This window comes from Gorilla gorilla, chromosome 5 (assembly GCF_029281585.2).
Source record: "Gorilla gorilla gorilla isolate KB3781 chromosome 5, NHGRI_mGorGor1-v2.1_pri, whole genome shotgun sequence".
Taxonomy (NCBI): Eukaryota; Metazoa; Chordata; class Mammalia; order Primates; family Hominidae; genus Gorilla; species Gorilla gorilla.
The window spans coordinates 22,605,736-22,623,691 of NC_073229.2; the positions used below are offsets into that span (position 1 = coordinate 22,605,736).

At 42.0% G+C, this 17,956-nt stretch overlaps 1 protein-coding gene and 1 long non-coding RNA gene across 4 annotated transcripts in view; one reads left to right on the forward strand and one right to left on the reverse strand.

Annotated features, from left to right (window-relative positions):
* Positions 1-6,767: 6,767 nt before the first annotated feature.
* Positions 6,768-17,803, reverse strand: RPP40 (ribonuclease P/MRP subunit p40). Of its 3 annotated transcripts, none has more exons than XM_055391455.2 (8): positions 17,360-17,528; positions 15,876-16,020; positions 14,530-14,598; positions 13,780-13,875; positions 12,693-12,818; positions 10,135-10,333; positions 9,864-9,998; positions 6,768-7,534 (listed from the first exon to the last, which is right to left on the reverse strand). In XM_055391455.2, exons 1-8 carry the CDS (start codon positions 17,480-17,482, stop codon positions 7,531-7,533), a joined length of 897 nt encoding a protein of 298 aa, XP_055247430.1. In that variant the 5' UTR covers positions 17,483-17,528; the 3' UTR covers positions 6,768-7,530. The 3 variants fall into 3 exon arrangements, with proteins under 3 accessions (XP_055247430.1, XP_018885155.2, XP_004043276.3); XM_019029610.4 differs by lacking the exon at positions 6,768-7,534 and adding an exon at positions 8,959-9,189 and having other exon boundaries at positions 17,360-17,803; XM_004043228.4 differs by lacking the exons at positions 6,768-7,534; positions 17,360-17,528 and adding exons at positions 8,959-9,189; positions 17,068-17,145.
* Positions 17,246-17,956, forward strand: part of LOC129534434 (uncharacterized) — a 76,791-nt gene continuing 76,080 nt past the window's right edge. The window contains exon 1 of the long non-coding RNA XR_008681036.2: positions 17,246-17,439. This is a non-coding gene — a long non-coding RNA (uncharacterized lncRNA). The remainder of the gene's footprint in view (positions 17,440-17,956) is intronic.

Sequence of the window (17,956 nt, forward strand, 5' to 3'; positions counted from 1 at the left end):
TAATGTGATGGCAATGGCCTTTTACCTCTGTGGGCTTCCTCCCCAAAACCCAAAGCTCCAATCTAATCTCAAGAAAAAACATCAGACAAATTGCAACAAAGAGGCATTCCACAGTTCCCCTGAGTGGCACCCTGAAGAACTATAAAGACCACCCAAAACCAGGACAGCCTGAGACACTCACAGCCAGGAGGACTCAATGGAATGTGGGGTCCTGGAGGGAGCTGGGACAGGAAAAGGACTCAGGGGGAAACTAAGGGTGTCTGAATATAGTCTGGATCCTGGATAATAATAACGTATCAATATTGGTTCATTAACTGTAACAAATGTATCATACCAATGAAAGATGTTAATATTAGGAGAAATTGTGTGTGTGTATGTGTGTGTTGGGGGAAGTACATAGGAACTCTCTGCACTGCTTTTTTCCCATAAATCTAAAACTGTTTTTTAAAAAAGTCTTTTTTTTTTTTTTTTTTTTTTTTTGGGATAGGATCTTGCTCTGTCACCCAGGCTGAAGTGCAGTGGTGTGATCTCAACTCATTGCAGCCTCTATCTCCCAGGCTCAGGTCATCCTCCCACCTCAGCCTCCTGAGTAGCTGGGACTATAGGCATGCACCACCATGTCCAGCTAATTTGTGTATTTTTTGTAGAAATAGGGTCTCGCCATGTTGGCCAGGCTGATCTTGAACTCCTGAGCTCAAGCAATCCACCTACCTCAGCCTCCCAAAGTGCTAGGATTATAGGGGTGAGACACCATGCCTGGCCTCTAAAAAAGTCTTAATGAAGAAAGTGGGGTGGGGGGGAACCTCTTGGCAGTAAGGATGGGTGTGGCTAAGTGGTTAGTGGAGAGGGGAGGCAGTAGGTGCTCCTGGATGGATATCACTGTTCCCTCTGAATGTGACTGCCAGAGATGGGGGCTTAGCTCAGCTTGCCATAACCAAATACTGCAGACTGCATGCCTTAAACAACAGAAGCCGATTTCTCACAGTTCTGGAGGCTGGGAAGTCCCTGGAGCTGGGTGCCAACATGACTGGGGTCCTGGTGAGGGCTCCCTTCCTGACTTCTCCATGGCTATGTCCTTGCTGTAGCCTCACATGACCAAGAGAGCTGTGGTCTCATCTCCTTCCTGTGAGGACACAAATCCCACGGTGGGGGATCCACACTGACGACCTTATCTAAGCCCAACCACCTCCCAAAGGCCTGCCTGCTAAGACCATCACACTGGGGTTAGGGCCTCAGCATTATGATTTTCAGGGCACAGAAACATTCAGTCCATAACAGATGGGCAAAGAGAGCATCTCGTCCCAGAGAAGATATCCACTTGGCAGGTAGTGTGATGCTAAACAAGTCATATACAGAGTAGCTTTGCTAAAAATAGATACAAAATTTTGTGGTCAACATTACTGAAGGAGGTTGCCCCAGCTAGAGCAGGGGGATGGCCAATGGCTGGGGTTGGGGGCATAAAGGAGACATGGAAGGGGAGTCCTGGGGATTGATCCTAGGTTTTTGGAAGCCCACCACGAGTGCCCTCCACATCCTGCCCCACCACAGCCCTCTTCAACCAGTCTAGGCATTCCTCCCCACAGGCTGGCCCACAACTCCTTCCCAGCAGAGGCTGGGCGCCAGAACAGGCTGCTGCAGAGCCCAGCCCTGTGCCCCGCCTCGCTGTCCTTGGGGCCAGCCCCTGGCTGCCTGCCTTTTTCAGAGAGAGACCAGCCTTAGCTTCGGTGCAAAAGGCGGTTCATGCTGCGGCCTTGTGTTCTGAGCACTACCTGCCTTCTTTCTGTTTTGCTTGTTGCTATGCTCCCAGTTGCTTCTCATCCTCAGGAAATCCAGGACTAACTCCATCTACTGAAGACATCCACCCACCCTCATTCCCTTCCACCCCCTGTAGACTTCCTCCAGGCTCAGTGCACAGGGTTGGAATAACCACTGTGATTTTGCATTGATTTTGACCCATTTTCATCAGTGTTCCTGTGCATGGCCATTTATTTATTTGAATATTGTAATAAATCCACAGGAATCATCCATTCTGCAAGGGTTTGAGTCAGGACAGCAATTTACATATACCTATATGGGCCTCCCTCCTTCTATCACCTTTTCTCTTTCCTACAGTTGTGTTTACCTTTTGAAACAATTATACATTCAGAGGAAGTGGCGGATATCATACGGAAAGGTCCTGTGTAACATTTTATACCTCCAGTGGTAACATCTCATATAACTGTAGCACATTGTCAAAACTAGGAAACTGACACTGGTACAATCCACGGACCCGATTCACACTTCCTTAGTTGTAGTGTGTGTGTCAGAGGCGGTGGTGGAGTGTGTTCTATGCAGTTTCATTTCATGTGTAGGTCCATGTACTGACAACCACAGTCAAGATATACAAGAGTTCCATCACCATGATGATCCTTTTTATTGCCCTGTTACAGCCACACTGACCCCTCCCCACCCCCAACATCCCTAATCTCAGGCAACCACTAATCTGGTCTCCATTTCTATAATTTTTTCATTTCAAGGGTGTTATATAAATGGAATCATACAATAGTAACTTTTTGGTCTGGGTTTTTTTTCACTCCATATAATTCCCTTGAGATCCTTCCAAGTTATTGGGTGTGTTAATAACTTGCTCCTTTTTATTGTTAAGCAGTATTTCATGGATCACAATTTGCTTAACCATTCATGCACTGAAGGACATTTGTTTTTTTCCTAGGTCTTGCTCATTACACATAAAGCTGCTATGAACATTTGAGTATGGGTTTTTGTGTGAACATAAGTTCATTTCCCCAGGATAAATGCCCAAGAGTGAAATTACTGGATCATATGGTAATTTCATGTTTTCTAAGTAAACTGGGAAATATTTTTCTGAATGGCTGTGAAATTATACATTACTGCCAGTAATATATGGGGGATAAAGTTTTTCAGCATAGTTGTCAGAATTTGATGTTATCACTATCTTTTACCATTCTAATAGGAGTTAGTGATATCATGATTTTAATTTGCCTTTTTCCTACTGGTTAATGATGTTAGAACATCTTTTCACTCATTATTTGCTGTTTAAGTGGACTCTTTGGTAAAATGTCTGTTGATGTCTTTCCTTCCTTTTCCATTTGGTTTGTTTGTTTTTTTATTGCTGAGTTTTGAAAGTACTTTATATTCTGGACACAAATCCTATATCATTGATCTATTGGTATATCCTTCATGTCAATACCACACTGTCTTGATTACTGTTGCTTTGGAATAATTCCTTAAAAATCTGGTAATATTAGTCCTCTAACTTGGTTCTTCTTTTGTGAAGTTGTTTGGCTACTCTAGGTCCTTTGAAGTTCTACAAACACTTTAGAATCAGTTTGTCATTTTACACACACACATACACACACACACACATAGGCTGCTGGGATTTTGATTGTGTGTGTATTAAATCTATATTGAATCTATATTTTGGGAATATGACATGACATCTTAACAATATTGAGTCTTCTGACCCATGAACAAGGTATATCATCTATTTAGGTCTTCTTTATCGTATCAATATTTTGTAGTTTTCAGTATACAGTATTTTTCTCATTTTTTTGGTCAGACTTATCCCAGGTATTTATGCTATTGCAAAGGTAGTATTGTTTATGTGATTGCAAACGTGGATTTTTTATTTCAATTATCAATTTTTCATTGCTACCACATACAACTGATTTTTGTACACTACTCTGTATCCTGCAACCTTGACAAACTCACTTATTTGTTCTAGTAGCTCATTTGTAGAGTCCATTGAATTTTGCATAAATAATCATGTCATCTGTGAATACATTTTTCTTTCTTTCTTTCCAACCTGGATGTCCATTATTTCTGTTTGTTCTCTGATTGCACAGTCTAAAGCCTTCAGTACAATGTTGAACAGAGGCGGTAAAAGCAGGCATCCCTGATTTGTTCCTGACGTTGGGAAGGTGGGGAATATTGTCTTTCACAATTAAGTGTGATGTTAGCTGTAGGGTTTTTGTAGATGCCCTTGATCGGATTGAAGAAGTGTCGTTTATTCCTAACCTTCTTGATTATCAGTACTGAATGCTGGATTTTGTCAAATGCCTTTCTGTGTTGATTGATTATATGATTATTCTTTTTTAGCTTGTTTATACAATGAATTATATTGATTGATTTTTCAAATGGTAAGTCAACCCTACACTCCTTGGATATTCCCTCTTGATCATGTTTTATTACCTGTTTCTTATCTTGTAGGACTCAATTTGATAAACTGGCTTAGAATTTTACCCTATGTTCATGAGAAATGTTGATCTGTAGTTTTCTTTCCTGGTAGCATGTTTGTTTGGCCAGGGTCCTAGGATAATTTTGGTACTAGGATAATTCTGGCCTCAGATAATGAGGTGGAAAGTATTTCTTCCGCTCTCTCTCCTTCTCTCCCTTTCTTTGAGTCAGGGCCTTGATTTGTCAGCCAGGCTGGAGTGCAGCGGTGTGATCATTGCTCACTGCAGCCTTCAATTCCTAGGCTCAAGCAATCATCCTGCCTCAGCCTCTCAAGTAGCTAGGACTACAGGCATGTGCTACCATGCCTGGCTAATTTTTTTTTTTTTTTTTTGGAATCTCGCTATGTTGTCCAGTCTGTCCTTGAACTCCTGGCTTCAAGTGATCCTCCCACCTCAACTTCCCAACATGCTGGGAATACAGGTGCGAGCCACCACGCCTAGCCCTAGATTTTCGTTACATGTTTTTAAACTGTAATTTCAACTTCTTTAACAGATATAGGGCTATTCAGATCATTTACTTCTTCTTGGGTGAGCTTTGGTAATTTGTGCCTTTCAAAGGCTTTGTCAATTTCATCTATGTTGAATTTATTGCTATAAAGGTGTTCCTAATATTTCCTTACTATCCTTTTCTATCTGTAGGCTCTTCAGTAATGCCACCTCTCTCATTCCTTATATTGGTAACTTGTGTCTTGTTTCTTTTTTCCCTGATATATGTACCTGGCTGGAGATTTCTCAATTTAAAAAAATTTCCTCCCCAAACTCCCCAAATTTTGATTCATTCATTTTTCTCTATTTAAAAAATTTCATTAAGTCCCACTTTGACCTTTATTATTCCTTTTCTTCTGCTTACTTTGGGTTTTTCTCTTTTCTAGTTTCTGCTATTGATTTCTAATTTAATTCCATTGTGGCCAGACAACATACTTTATGTGACAAATGTTTTGAATTTGAGACTTTTTAAATGGTCTATAATGTAGTCCATCTCTATAAATGTTCCATGTGTACTTGAGAAAAACTCTTAACCCACTTTACTTTTACATATATTATAAATCCCGTACTATGATTTTTGTTTGAACAGCTAAAAATTTTTCTCAAGTTATTTCTCAAGAAACAAAATTGAGTTGTTTCTCCATTTTCTCAAGAAAAATTTTCTGCTGTTGTAAGATGCAATGTCCTGTAAATGTCAATTGGGTCAAGTTGATTGATAAAATTGTTGAAGTCTACTTTATTATTCTTATTGATTTTCTGCCTACTTGTTCTGTCAATTATTGAGGGTGGGGTATTAACGTCTGATAATAGTGGGTTGATCTATGTCTCCTTGAAGTTCTACTTGTTCTTGCTTTATGTGTTTTGAAGCTTTGTTATGAGGTGTGTGTTATCAGTATGAAATAACTTTCTTTAATCCTGGGTGATACGGTTTGGGTCTGTGTCCCTGCCCAAATCTCATGTCAAATTGTAATCCCCAATGTTGGAGTTGGGGCCTGGTGGGAGGTGATTGGCTCATGGGGGTGGATTCCCCCATTTAGTGCTCTTCTAGTGATAGAATTCTCACAAGATCTGGTTGTTTAAAAGTGTGGTACCTCCCACACCCCTCCCTCCTGCTCTGGCCATGCTTCTCTTTCACCTTCCGCCATGATTGAGTTTTCCTGAGGCCTCCCCAGAAGCCAAGCAGATGCCCACTGTGCTTCCTGCACAGCCTGCAGAAACATGAGCCAATTAGGCCAGGTGTGGTGGCCCATGCCTGTAATCCCAGCACTTTGGGAGGCTGAGGTGGAGAGATCACGAGGTCAGGAGTTCGAGACCAGTCTGGCCAATATGGTGAAACCCTGTTTCTACTAAAAAAAGAAAAATAAACAAACAAAAACAAAAAAACGAAACAAAAAAAAACTAGCCAGGCATGGTGGCGCATGCCTGTAATCCCAGCTACTCAAGAGGCTGAGGCAGGAGAATCATTTGAACCCAGGAGGTAGAGGTTGCAGTGAGCCGAGATTGCGCCACTGCAGTCCATCCTGGGCAACAGAGGGAGGCTCTGTCTCAAAAAAAAAAAAAAAAAAAAAGAAGAAGAAGAAGAAATGTGAGCCAATTAAACCTCTTTTCTTTATAAGCTACCCAGTCTCAGATATTTCTTTATGGCAGTGCGAGAATTGACTAATATGCTGGGAATTACTTTTTGCTCTGTTTTGATTAATATAGCCACTTCAATTTTCATGTAACTAGTGTTAGCATATCTTTTTTCCATCCTTTAAGTATTTGTATCTTTCTATTTAAAGTACATTTCTTGTAGGCAGAATATAATTAGGTCACGTTTTTTTCAATCCAGTCTGAAAATCTATGCCTTTTAATTGGTGTTCACACTATTCACATTTAATGTGATTATTGATATGCTTAGGTTGAGTCTCTCATCTTGCTATTTGTCTTCAATTCATCCTAACTGTTCTTTATTCCCTTTTATCTCTTTTTCTGTCTTCTTTTTGATGAATCAAGTTTTAAAAATAATTCCATTTTATCTTTTGATAGTTTAATAGGTATGATTTTTTGGTATGTCATTTTAGCAGCTGCTTTAGGGTTTACAGCACATATCTGTAACTTATCACAAATGGTAGCACGTCACCTTGTGTATGAGAACTTTACAATAGCATGATTCTCCTCTCTCTCCTAATCTTTAAGCTATTGTGGTCATCCATTTTACTCTTACATATATTATAAATCCCACACTATGACTTTTATTTAAATAACTGTCTTTTAAAGAGGTTTAAATAATAAATCCTACATTTACCCATGTTGTTACTATTTCCAGTGCTTATTTCCTTCAGAAGGCAGGCATTTTCCTTCTGCCCAAAGGACATCCTTTAACTTTTCTTGCAGTGCAGACCTGTGGGTGACAGTCTTTCAGCTTTTGCAAATTTGAAAAGATCTTAATTTCTTCATATCCATTATTCTATTTTCAGTGGCGTCTAGTCTGCTGTTAAACCAACCAGTGGAATTTGCAATTTCAATTATATTTTTCATTCCCAGATTTGTTTGGCACTTTTTACAATCTGCTTCGTTGTTCTTATACTCGTGCCATTTAACCCTCCTTATTTCTGTAAGCATAAAGCATACTTTACGGATGTGCTTGCTAACTTTAACATCTTAAGTCTTTCTGAGACTTAACGGCCTGCTTCTGCCCCTTGTTTCTGCTGGTTCTTGTCTATTTTACACTTGTGATTTTTTTCTATGAACTTACATTCCTTGAAACTCTCCGAGTTCCTCCAAAGACAATCTGTTTTGCTTCTGCCAGTTACCTGTAAGGCAGTAAAATCCTGTTATCACTTGAAATTTCCCTCTTGAGATTTTTTAAGACTATCCAGGTGGTGCAAACAAGCCACCCTAAAAACTGCTATTATATATAAATCCTGTGGTTATATATAGGCTCTCAAGTAAGACGTTTTCCCCCAGGACAGAAATCTTCCTTGCTGTTCACAGGGGTTGGGGGGATGGGTGAAGCAGATGGATTTCTTCCTAGTTTACCCCTACGTTGCATCTATCCTTTTGGAGTCTCACTTTATGAGGTCTCCTGTTAGTTTTCCTCCCTTGGGCAGGCCCTGAACTTTGTGTGCTGTTCTGCAGCCCCTTCCCACCCCAGGCTATGAGAAGAAAACTTCAATTTGGCATTTGGCAGATGCACTAAGGCGGAAAAGTGGCATCAGTACTCCACTTACTTCTTTGGGTTTCTGCTTCCATTTACAAAAAAAAAAAATTTTTTTTCCCTTTAAGAACTCTTATTTTGCAGCTCTTGTTTTTTACATTAAAAAAATGGTTCTTCAGACAAAAAACCAAACACCGCATGTTTTCACTCATAGGTGGGAACTGAACAATGAGAACACATGGACACAGGAAGGGGAACATCACACACCGGGGCCTGTTGTGGGGTGGGGGGAGGGGGGAGGGAGAGCATTAGGAGATATACCTAATGTTAAATGATGAGTTAATGGGTGCAGCACACCAACATGGCACATGTATACATATGTAACTAACCTGCACGTTGTGCACATGTACCCTAAAACTTAAAGTATAATAAAAAAAAAAATGGTTCTTCATATGTATTCTAAAGTTTTAGTTGTTTTCAACTGGTCCTTATCAGCCTTACTGCTGGAAATAAAATTCTTTCAACCTGTTCTGTAACAATTTACAGTATCCATTGATCCCTCTCTGATCCAGAGGCATTAGCGTGAGAACACACTTAGGAACTAGGCTGGCCTGAGATCAAGTCTCAGGTCCACTGCCACTGTAACTTCGGTAGTGTATTTACACACTGTGCCTCAGTTTCCTCAAAGGGTTGGTGTGAGATTCTAACATGGTAATACATAAACAGCACTTACAACAGGGACTGGCCCTGGTAAGGATGAGATTTCTTTTTAATATCTGAAAAAGTTGCAATGAACAAAATATATCTCAACCAATGGGGTGAGATGGGGACCAATATCCCCGGTCCCTGGACATCCTGGCCCAGTGTACCACATAGTAACCCACAACCCTGTGCTTATGTTGACAGAGAGAAATCAACTATGAGCTATTCATTGGACAGCAGGCCCTGCTGCCATCACAGACGGGTCTCAGGTGCAGGGCAGGATGCTAGCAAATGCTGATCTGAGAAATGTCACCATCACACAAGCCTGAGTGGACACACAGACCTTTTACCATTAAGAAATCTGAAAGCAAGCATAAATGTAAGCAAACACGATTTTTAATTTTTATTTTTTATGGTGGACAGTGATCATTTGCCCCAACAGCCATCTGAAGCCAATAGTCCTGATTATTAAAAATCACAAAGTTATATAAATGTTCTCCTCCTTTTCGAAAACCATGTTCATTTTTTTCCCAAGAAACAGGGCTGTCTGCAAAGCCTTGAACGGACAATGTAACCCATGGAGCTAACTTCGGTTCATCAAAGTAGTGACTGAAAAAAAGGTAGTTGTTAAACAGAGTTTTAAAAGAGAGTTAGGAATGTCTGCATTTTTAAAAATTTATTCAGGATAAGTAGTATTTCTGATATTCTAATAAAGCTTAGATCTTAGCTTTAATTTTTGAAAATCAAGAGGTGTGTGATAAGTTCCTGATGTCACACTGTGAATTCCATAAGGATTAACTAATATACAACACACAAAACAAACCTCAGCTGTTCCCACCCTCATTCTGGGAGGTCTTTAAGACAAAAAGAACCCAAAACAAAAAACCCCACAGGCGTTTAAGGATCGTTTCCCTCCTATTAAGAGTACTGTTCTCAGAGTCTCAGTTAACTGAAACGTTGCAGGATAATTCACCAGATTTTTAATATCCAGCCTTCCTATCGAAGAAAATCAAAGTACTAAACCAATAAATGTGAAAAAGGATGTCGGGCTTAAAAAGGAAAACCTTCAAGACTTAAATCTGACATTTCAAAAGGGAAGATTGAGAAGATATGCTTACTAAATAGGATTATACTCAATGTACGGTCTTTGCAATAGGCGATTTGAGTTCCTTTCAATGTACATTTTATTTATATACTACCTCCCAAAATGCAAAAATCTATACTATTCGACATACTGTTCTATAGAGCACTGATGAGCGATATAAAAGGTAAAGAGTTCTCACCAGAGATGTTCCAATAGGAGACAGATCTTCTCTGGAAGTATGAAGCCAGTGATTGTACACAAATAAGCTTTTGCCACCACTGTGCTTGGCTCAGGACAGCAATAGGTTGATATGAAATTATTAGGCTCATTATTTCTGTCACCAAAAAAATAAAAAAGAGAGAGATAACACATTTATATCCATCACATGATCACTTCCAAAGTATTAAACTCCTGTTAAAAACAAGCAGCAGGCCAGAGCCCTGGAAGACACACGGAGTTCAGATACCCACAGGTCGACATTACTGAAGACGGCGCCGAGCCAGTCGAAGAGCTCCAGAGCCCGGCAGGACACCTCTGGCGTTCCCTCCAGCTCGCTGCTCTGCAGCACTGGGCACTGGAGATCTCTCAACGTGCTCAGTGCTACTTTTGGCTGATGCTCCTGAATTTGGTACTTGGAAAAATACGACATCATTGTCGATTCTTCTGAACCTTAAAAACACACCACACAAGGCCATTTGAATCCATTCGACCATCGTAAGCAAGTTTAGTGAATCCCTGGACCCACCCATTCCCATTTGAGCGGTAAGACTGAGTAAGATGGAAGCTGTGCAGAGCTGCATTCAAATTAAAATCATTTAAAGCTGCCTTCAGCTCCTTTTGCTCAAGTTCTGTAAATGTTCATCTTTTTTCACACTTTTCCTGGAAAAGCAAAACAGTTTCTGATCAGACCCAAGCTAGTTTCACCCTTTGTGCTAATAAAAAAATTTCAACTTCACACTTAAAACCAAAAGCATTCCTGATGTATGAATAATATTAGTGAACTCCAGAGAGAAGGAGCTTATCTGCACAACCTCTATTAAAGAAAAAGAAGAGAAACTGAATGGTGATTGAACCTCATCCCAGCTTGACTTTGAAAACCCAATAAAATCCAGCGTATCTTTTCAGGGATGTTTGTGTAGCCAATGGCCTTGGAAGACAGAGATAGTACTCCCTCCACGGCAAAGGGCAGGCTTGCTTACTGTCCAGTGTAATAGAAGTAATGTCACCCTCCCTCTCTCCAGGCAGATATCAGCAGGCTTACTGTCCCTTACAAAGGACTGGAGTTCTTAAACTCCAGGTTCCTCTCCTGTAATGCAACCTACTGCATGTGCCAGCATCGCTCGGTGTCACTCTGGAAATGGGACTTGGTGAACTGGTGCAAATGGTGATATTCGGTGTGATGGTTAATTTTAGGTGTCAACCTGACTGGATGAAGGGTCATCTAGATGGCTGGTAGAGCATTATTTCTAGGTGTGTCTGTGAGGGTGTTTCTGGAGGAGACTGGCAGGTGAGTGGGTAAACTGAGTGGGAAGATCTGCCCTCACTGTGGGTGGCACCATCTACCCAGCTGGGGCCCCAGGTAGAACAAAAAGGCAGAGGAACAGTGAATTCGCTGTCCCTTGGAGCTGGGACTCCCTTCTTCCCCTGCCCTTGGACAGCAGAACTCCAGGTTCTCTAGCCTTTGGACTCTGGGGCTTGCACCAGCAGATCCACAGGTTGTCAGGCTTTGGCCTTGGACTGAGAATTATACCATCTTCTTTCCTGATTCTCAGGCCTTCATATTTGGACTGAGCCAGGCTATCAGCATCCCTGGGTCTCCCACTTGCAGACAGCCTGTCGTGGGACTCCTCAGCCTCCATAACTGCATGATCAATTTCCCTAATAAATCTCCTCTCATCCATCCATCCATCCATCCAACCATCCAATGAACCATCCATTCATCCATCCATCCATCCATCCATCCATCCATCCATCCATCCATCCATCCTATTGGTCCTTTCTCTCTGGAGAACCCTGACTAATATATTCTGGCTACTACCATTCCTCTGAGGAATTAAGTCCTGTGTCTCTGACCCAGGGCTTATGTGTCTTCTGCCAGCATCCCTGAGACTGTGGCAGGCTACCTAGTTAGCCTGCAAGTATGAGGAAATCTCAGAACTTTCACAGTCCTGACAAATCCTTAAAATAGTTAGGAGCTTTAGGAATAGGGAGCTATCCAGAATCCAACATCTGGATGATGTGCATAGAAGACTTCACGCAACTGAAACTTCAATAAGCCTTTTTGCCCTCTTTTCTATCTACCATATATGGAAGGAGAGGCACCGAAGGCCAGACCTAGGACTCATGGGAGCAACTTGGAGCACCCAGTGACCAGACACTTCCCACGAGGAGCAGACAGATGGGGCTATTTCTAAAACAGACCACCATGCTTCCTATCCTCCAAAAGAGAGTACTACACCATAATTCCTGATGACTTGATCCATTATTATCTGGGCCAAAGATACACTTCTAAAAGGAGCAACATACATGGCCGTTTTAGGCAGATTACGCTGTGTGGTGAATAGCAAACTTTGAACTAAATTTAGTGTCCTAATCAATTAAAAGTTAGAACAAATTCATCTGACATTTAATGGTAGGCCTGAGTCAGTACCCTGTGATAATAAATAAGCAGATTGTGTATATAATTGGTGCCACTTAAAAATATTATAGTCAAGGCTGTTCAAGGTAAGCTGGAGAGAGGAAAGGGGAGAAATAGATAAAATTTAGCTGCTCTGAAGCCACTCTCAAGATCTCTGGATCTACATATAACCCAAAGAGACTCAGGCAGAAAGGCCTGCGTGCCTACATGATCCTGAACTATGGTTTTCAGAGATGTCAGAAGGGCTAGTTTCCTTAATAATATTTTTATTTATACGTATAGAATATTCCTTGACTAAAGAGTGAATCACCATTCAATCCTCCATTACTCCTCTTTAATTAACAATTACTTTCAAAATCACTGTATCATTACATAATTTATTCTTCATACCTGTATTATGCCAAGCCAAAAGAAAATCAAATTTCAATGGCTTCTTTTCTTTGAAGGACCAAGATACTCTTTCATACTTCTTAGAATCCAAGTTTAAGGATAATTCCATCAAATCAATGGAAACAACTTTAAAAATGAAAAAAAGAACATATATTTCATTCATATACATACAGCTTCTACCATGGAAAAAGTGTTACATTTTTAAAAACTAGAATTTTGGGAAATTTTATGGATAGTAAAATGATTTTATTATTCTTCCGCTCCCTTTGGTTTGCCAAATAAATAAGATCCCTTTGGTGGGCACTTCTAACCTTGAGAGCTAATAAAAACAGACATTTTCAATTTATATGTTTCCTAGGTCAAAGACCAAGGGCAGAGGACCTTGAGAGGTCAGGTTTAATCTACTTATGGATGTGGCGGCCTTAGCTATTGATGTTCGAGCCAGACGCTGTCAGCAAAACATCTCTTCACTCATGGGTGAATTTCTACTAGTAATCATAAAGACTTGGGGAAACCAAAGGAAATTCTTTATTAAGAATAAGTTGTAGACTCCTATCTTGGGTTCAGTACTTTGAATTTTTTTTTTTTTTTTTTTTGAGATGGACTCTCACTCTGTCGCCAGGCTGAAGTGCAGTGGTGCGATCTTGGCTCACTGCAAACTCCGCCTCCCGGGTTCAAGCAATTCTCCTGCCTCAGCCTCCCGAGTAGCTGGGACTACAGGCAGGCGCCACCACGCCCAGCTAATTTTTGCATTTTTAGCAGAGATGGGGCTTTGGCATGTTGGTCACAATGGTCTTAATCTCTTGACCTCATGATCCGCCCGCCTTGGCCTGCCAAGGTTTAACCCGAAACATATATATTTAATTGACCAGTCCAAGTCTACAATCTTTATTAAATGCATCTACGGCTGAAAAGAAATGAACTTAAAAGCATCATCCTATCCTCTGTGAAGCTCGAGTCAGAAGTTTGACAGATTTTTTTTAAAAAGCCACATTTTTTTGAACAAAGAGATTAGAGGCAATTCAAACATTTAAATTTAAATTGCCACAAGAAGATTAGAAACAGATGGAACACACATGATACTTACTAAATTTCATAATTTTTCTGCCAGAAAACTGAGATGGATGACCCTGAAGTCCAGTTTCTTCATAAGTGTCTTTATCCAGTGACAAAATTAATTTCCCTATAAATCAAATAATAACTCCCATAAGATACCAAAAACAGAACTTACGTTGTCTGACTAAAAGAAAGCAAGGCAAATTGAGCAGTTAGATATCAATGTAACAAACTGCATACAAGGATCTTATTTATATCACAAGAATATTATTTATGTGTATACATGTCTTGTAACAGATATTATTTATACATTATACATCCAAGGATATTATTTATAATAGTGAAATTAAAAATAATCTGAATTTCTACTAAAGATGAAATAAATAAGTCATGGTATTCTCATTCTTTTGAATATCTTCTTTTTTTTTTTTCAGACAGTCTCATTCTGTCTCCCAGGCTGGAGTGCAGTGGCGCAATCTTGGCTCACTGCAACCTCCGCCTCCCAGGTTCAAAGCGATTCTCCTGCCTCAGGCTCCCAAGGAGGTGGGACTACAGGCATGAGCCACCACGCTGGCTAATTTTTGTATTTTTAGTAGAGGCAGGGTTTCACCATGTTGGCCAGGCTGGTCTCGAACTCCTGACCTCAGGTGATACACCTGCTTTGGCCTCCCAAAGTGCAGGGATTACAGGCGTGAGCCACAATGCCCAGCGACTTTTTTTTTTTTTTACAGTATGCATTTTTTTTTAACAATTACAGAAAGATGAAAAATTAAAGTGTTACCATTTGGTAGCAGGGCAACAGTATTATCTTCATCAATATTTGTATTGTATGTTAGTGCATAGCAAGAACCTGTAAGAGAAAGTACAGAGGAAAAATTTAAAACAAGAAATTACACCTGCAAGATGTTAGTGGATTATTTTTACAAGATAACCAGTCTTCCAGGTAATTAAAGGTCAGTTTCTACCACTGATCCAGCTCACTCAATAAACCAAACATCTGCTAAAGGTAAGTTGGAGCATGCAGAAGACCAAGCTCCAGCTAGTTCACTCCCTGACCAAGGGCCTATTTGTGCAAGTTTACTATCATCAAGCAAAAAACTGACTCAGAACGGAACGTGACCTTTGGGGATGCGCGGAGAGGGGTCCAAAGTAGAATTCTAGATAAACATACACCTCTCAGAGGCAGAGTTCCAGGTTAAGATTCAAAAGCTATTCAACCTCTCCAAGCCTCAGTTTCCTCACTGTTAAATGAGGATCATAGGCTTGCTTCATAAAGCTGTTGCAAGGGTTAAATTTGGTAAGACATTTAACAGTGCCTGCTACAGCCAGTGTCCATGTAATTCACAGAGTGGTGTCAGGCCTCAAAATAGATGAAAGGAATAACGGTGATGAGACCAGACAAGATGCCCAGCTCATAAGTCGCCCCAGCAGTGTCAGAATGAGAGGAGCTACTGGTAACTAGAATTCTTCATATCTTCACTGGAGAGGACACACATGGGGGTTACCACAAGATAAGCATGTGGCCACTGTACAGGTGACTTATGTAGTGTGGGTGGAATCCCTAAAGGCCCTCTGAAATAGTTTCAAACAAATGGCTCCCAGGAATCAACTGAAACAAACCAGTCCAACCCAGCAGATATGGGTGGAAATGGGGTGAGTAGAGGAGGGGTTATGGCTACAAAATCTAAGCAGAAGACACTGGACCCCAACGAGCACTTTGCTCTGTGAACAGTAGCTGTGGCTGTATCAGGAGACCAACCCTCTGAGACAGCTGCTGTGGGACTGCTGACAGCATAGTGTCTTTGCAGCCACATCTTCAACAGCAGTGCATCTGAACACAGATTGCAAGTCTCTCCTCTCCATTAATCCTCATTTTAAGGGGACGGATACTGTCACGTTACAACATCCCCATCCAACACTTGTGGCCAATTGCAATCAGAAACCACCACCTAAAGAGGGTACAAGAAAGAACAGGATGAGAATGCGGGGGAGAACGTGTGTGCACCTGACCACACAGACTATACCACAGGCCCTGTCTGAAACAAAAGAACAGCCCTAGCATCGTGATGTGGTCTCCCTACCCTTCCTCATCCAGCCTTGTTCACAGCCATTTCAGGTTTTTCTTACCTTTCTTTATAAAGGTACTGATGAATTCAGGTGTAATTAATTCATGAAGAGGTAAATTCTTCACAAAGTAATAGGGTGCAGTGTTCATGACCAGGTTTTTCAGTTCTTCCGATAGTATCCCACATTCAGGAATGAGAAATGAAACCTATTGGAATGTGTAATACAAACAAGGTCTTACTTCCATGAAGATGAACACCCAGGTTTTTAGGAACGAAACAAAATCATGAAAGTTGTTATTTCTCCACGAGTTTCACTGGAACATAAAAACACGGGCAACAAAACTCTTACGTTAACTTATCTATCTCAGGCAAAGAGAAATCTGACTACTTAAGTTTTTCATTTCTGCATTCAAACGTACAGTACAGGAAGGGGATTGAACAGAATACTTTTAATGGAAAACTCGTGCTTGCATTTAATCTTTTGCAAATTAGCAATGCTGTATATTTTATGTCCTGTTCCTTTCACTATTTTATTTTCAAGGAAATATAGTATAATTGAATATCCCTTGATTTGTTTACCCTGGTGTTATCCTGGAATGAAACAAACTATCTGTCGGGGCATAAGGAATTAATTTATGGACATCCACTTACTAAGAATCTATGTGCAAGCAATGGTGCTCCTGTATGTTTTCATTTTCGAGACAGAAAAATGCAACAGGCGAGTTAAAGTATACATCCCTGACTGCTGTGATGAGCCTGACATCCAAAATAGGTGTTAAAAACAGGGCAGGCTTCAAATGTTGCCACATTGTAAAAGTCATCACTGTCCCAAGGCTCAAACACCAGCCTGTTCTGACTGATCAGGTCACCACTTAACATCTCTGAAACACTGCTCAGTCAAACCTGAGTTATTAAGCTGATCCATTTAAAGTGCAAAATGTTTAATCCCCCATGATAAGGTTAGTTTCTTGAAGTTTCTCAGATATCAAATTAGTTCCCACAACCAATTTAGAAAATCAGTCGCTTCCTGCGCCGAGCCTAGGCAGGATGCTCTGGTGAGATCCACAGGTACGCAGGTGGGAGAGGGATTCAAGCTGGGGAGGAGGCAGTGGTGGGGAGGAGGCGCGAGACCCGCCCTGATTTGGGGAAAAAGCGAGGTGCACGTGGCTGCCCCGCAGTTGCACATCGCACCCGTCACACCGTCCTAACTCCCTGGTCCCGGCCCTGAACCTCGAATCCCTCCCCGGACTCACTCCCAGTTCGGCGGGTTGACACGAGTGAGCAGCCAGAACGCCCCTGACAACAGCTCCCTCCAGACTGGGTACCGCCCCCACGCCCGGCGCATCCTGGGAGTTGTAGTCCTGTAGCCCTGAGCCACTGGCTTAGAGCAGTTAAGAGACTACAACTCCCAGCAAGCCGGGCGAGGGCCCTGCCCCTCCGCGCACCGCCGGCGGCCCCGCCCCGCGAAGCCTAGCACTCTCTCCAAACCTCTCTTGCACGCGGGGACTGAGCACGGCCTGAAAAGCCGAGGACAACCGGACTCACCCTGTAGTTATAGTAGTGCGTCTGCACAAGATGCCGGTGGCGCGACTTGTGGTTGCCGAAGTTGGATTTCTCGCAAACCAGTAAGTGCCGCGGCGCCTCCCGAAGCCGGCGCAGCGTGGCCATGCTCTCCTGGGTTCCTGGTCCTCCCGGCCTCCGCTGGCGGGGCACGCCCCGCCCCTTCCTCCCGCCCCGCCCCTTCCCTCCGGCAGCATACCCGCCTCTGTGCGCCCCTGGCGGTGGTGGAGTGGGGATGGCGGCGCCGGGCTTCTGAACAGTTCTTAGACTTCTTAGGAGCCCACGCAGCCGCTCTTTGGTGGATGTCTGAAGCTGTAAATTCACTCTCCCAGCCACTGGGAACCTGGCTCTTGCCTTTTCAACGCCACTTTTCCTCCGTCCCCGCCATCCCTTGGAATTGCCCTAAACCCTCTCTATGGGCCCCGCCTCGGAGCGCCCCTTGGACCCCAGCCTGGCGCCGGCGCATACCTCGGTCAGGCCCCACAGAGGGACCGCTTCCTGCCACCATTATAAAAGGAAAACATCACATGGAAAGGCCCAGTTCCTTTAGTATATGGTCAAGAAATGTAGCCGCACAGTTAA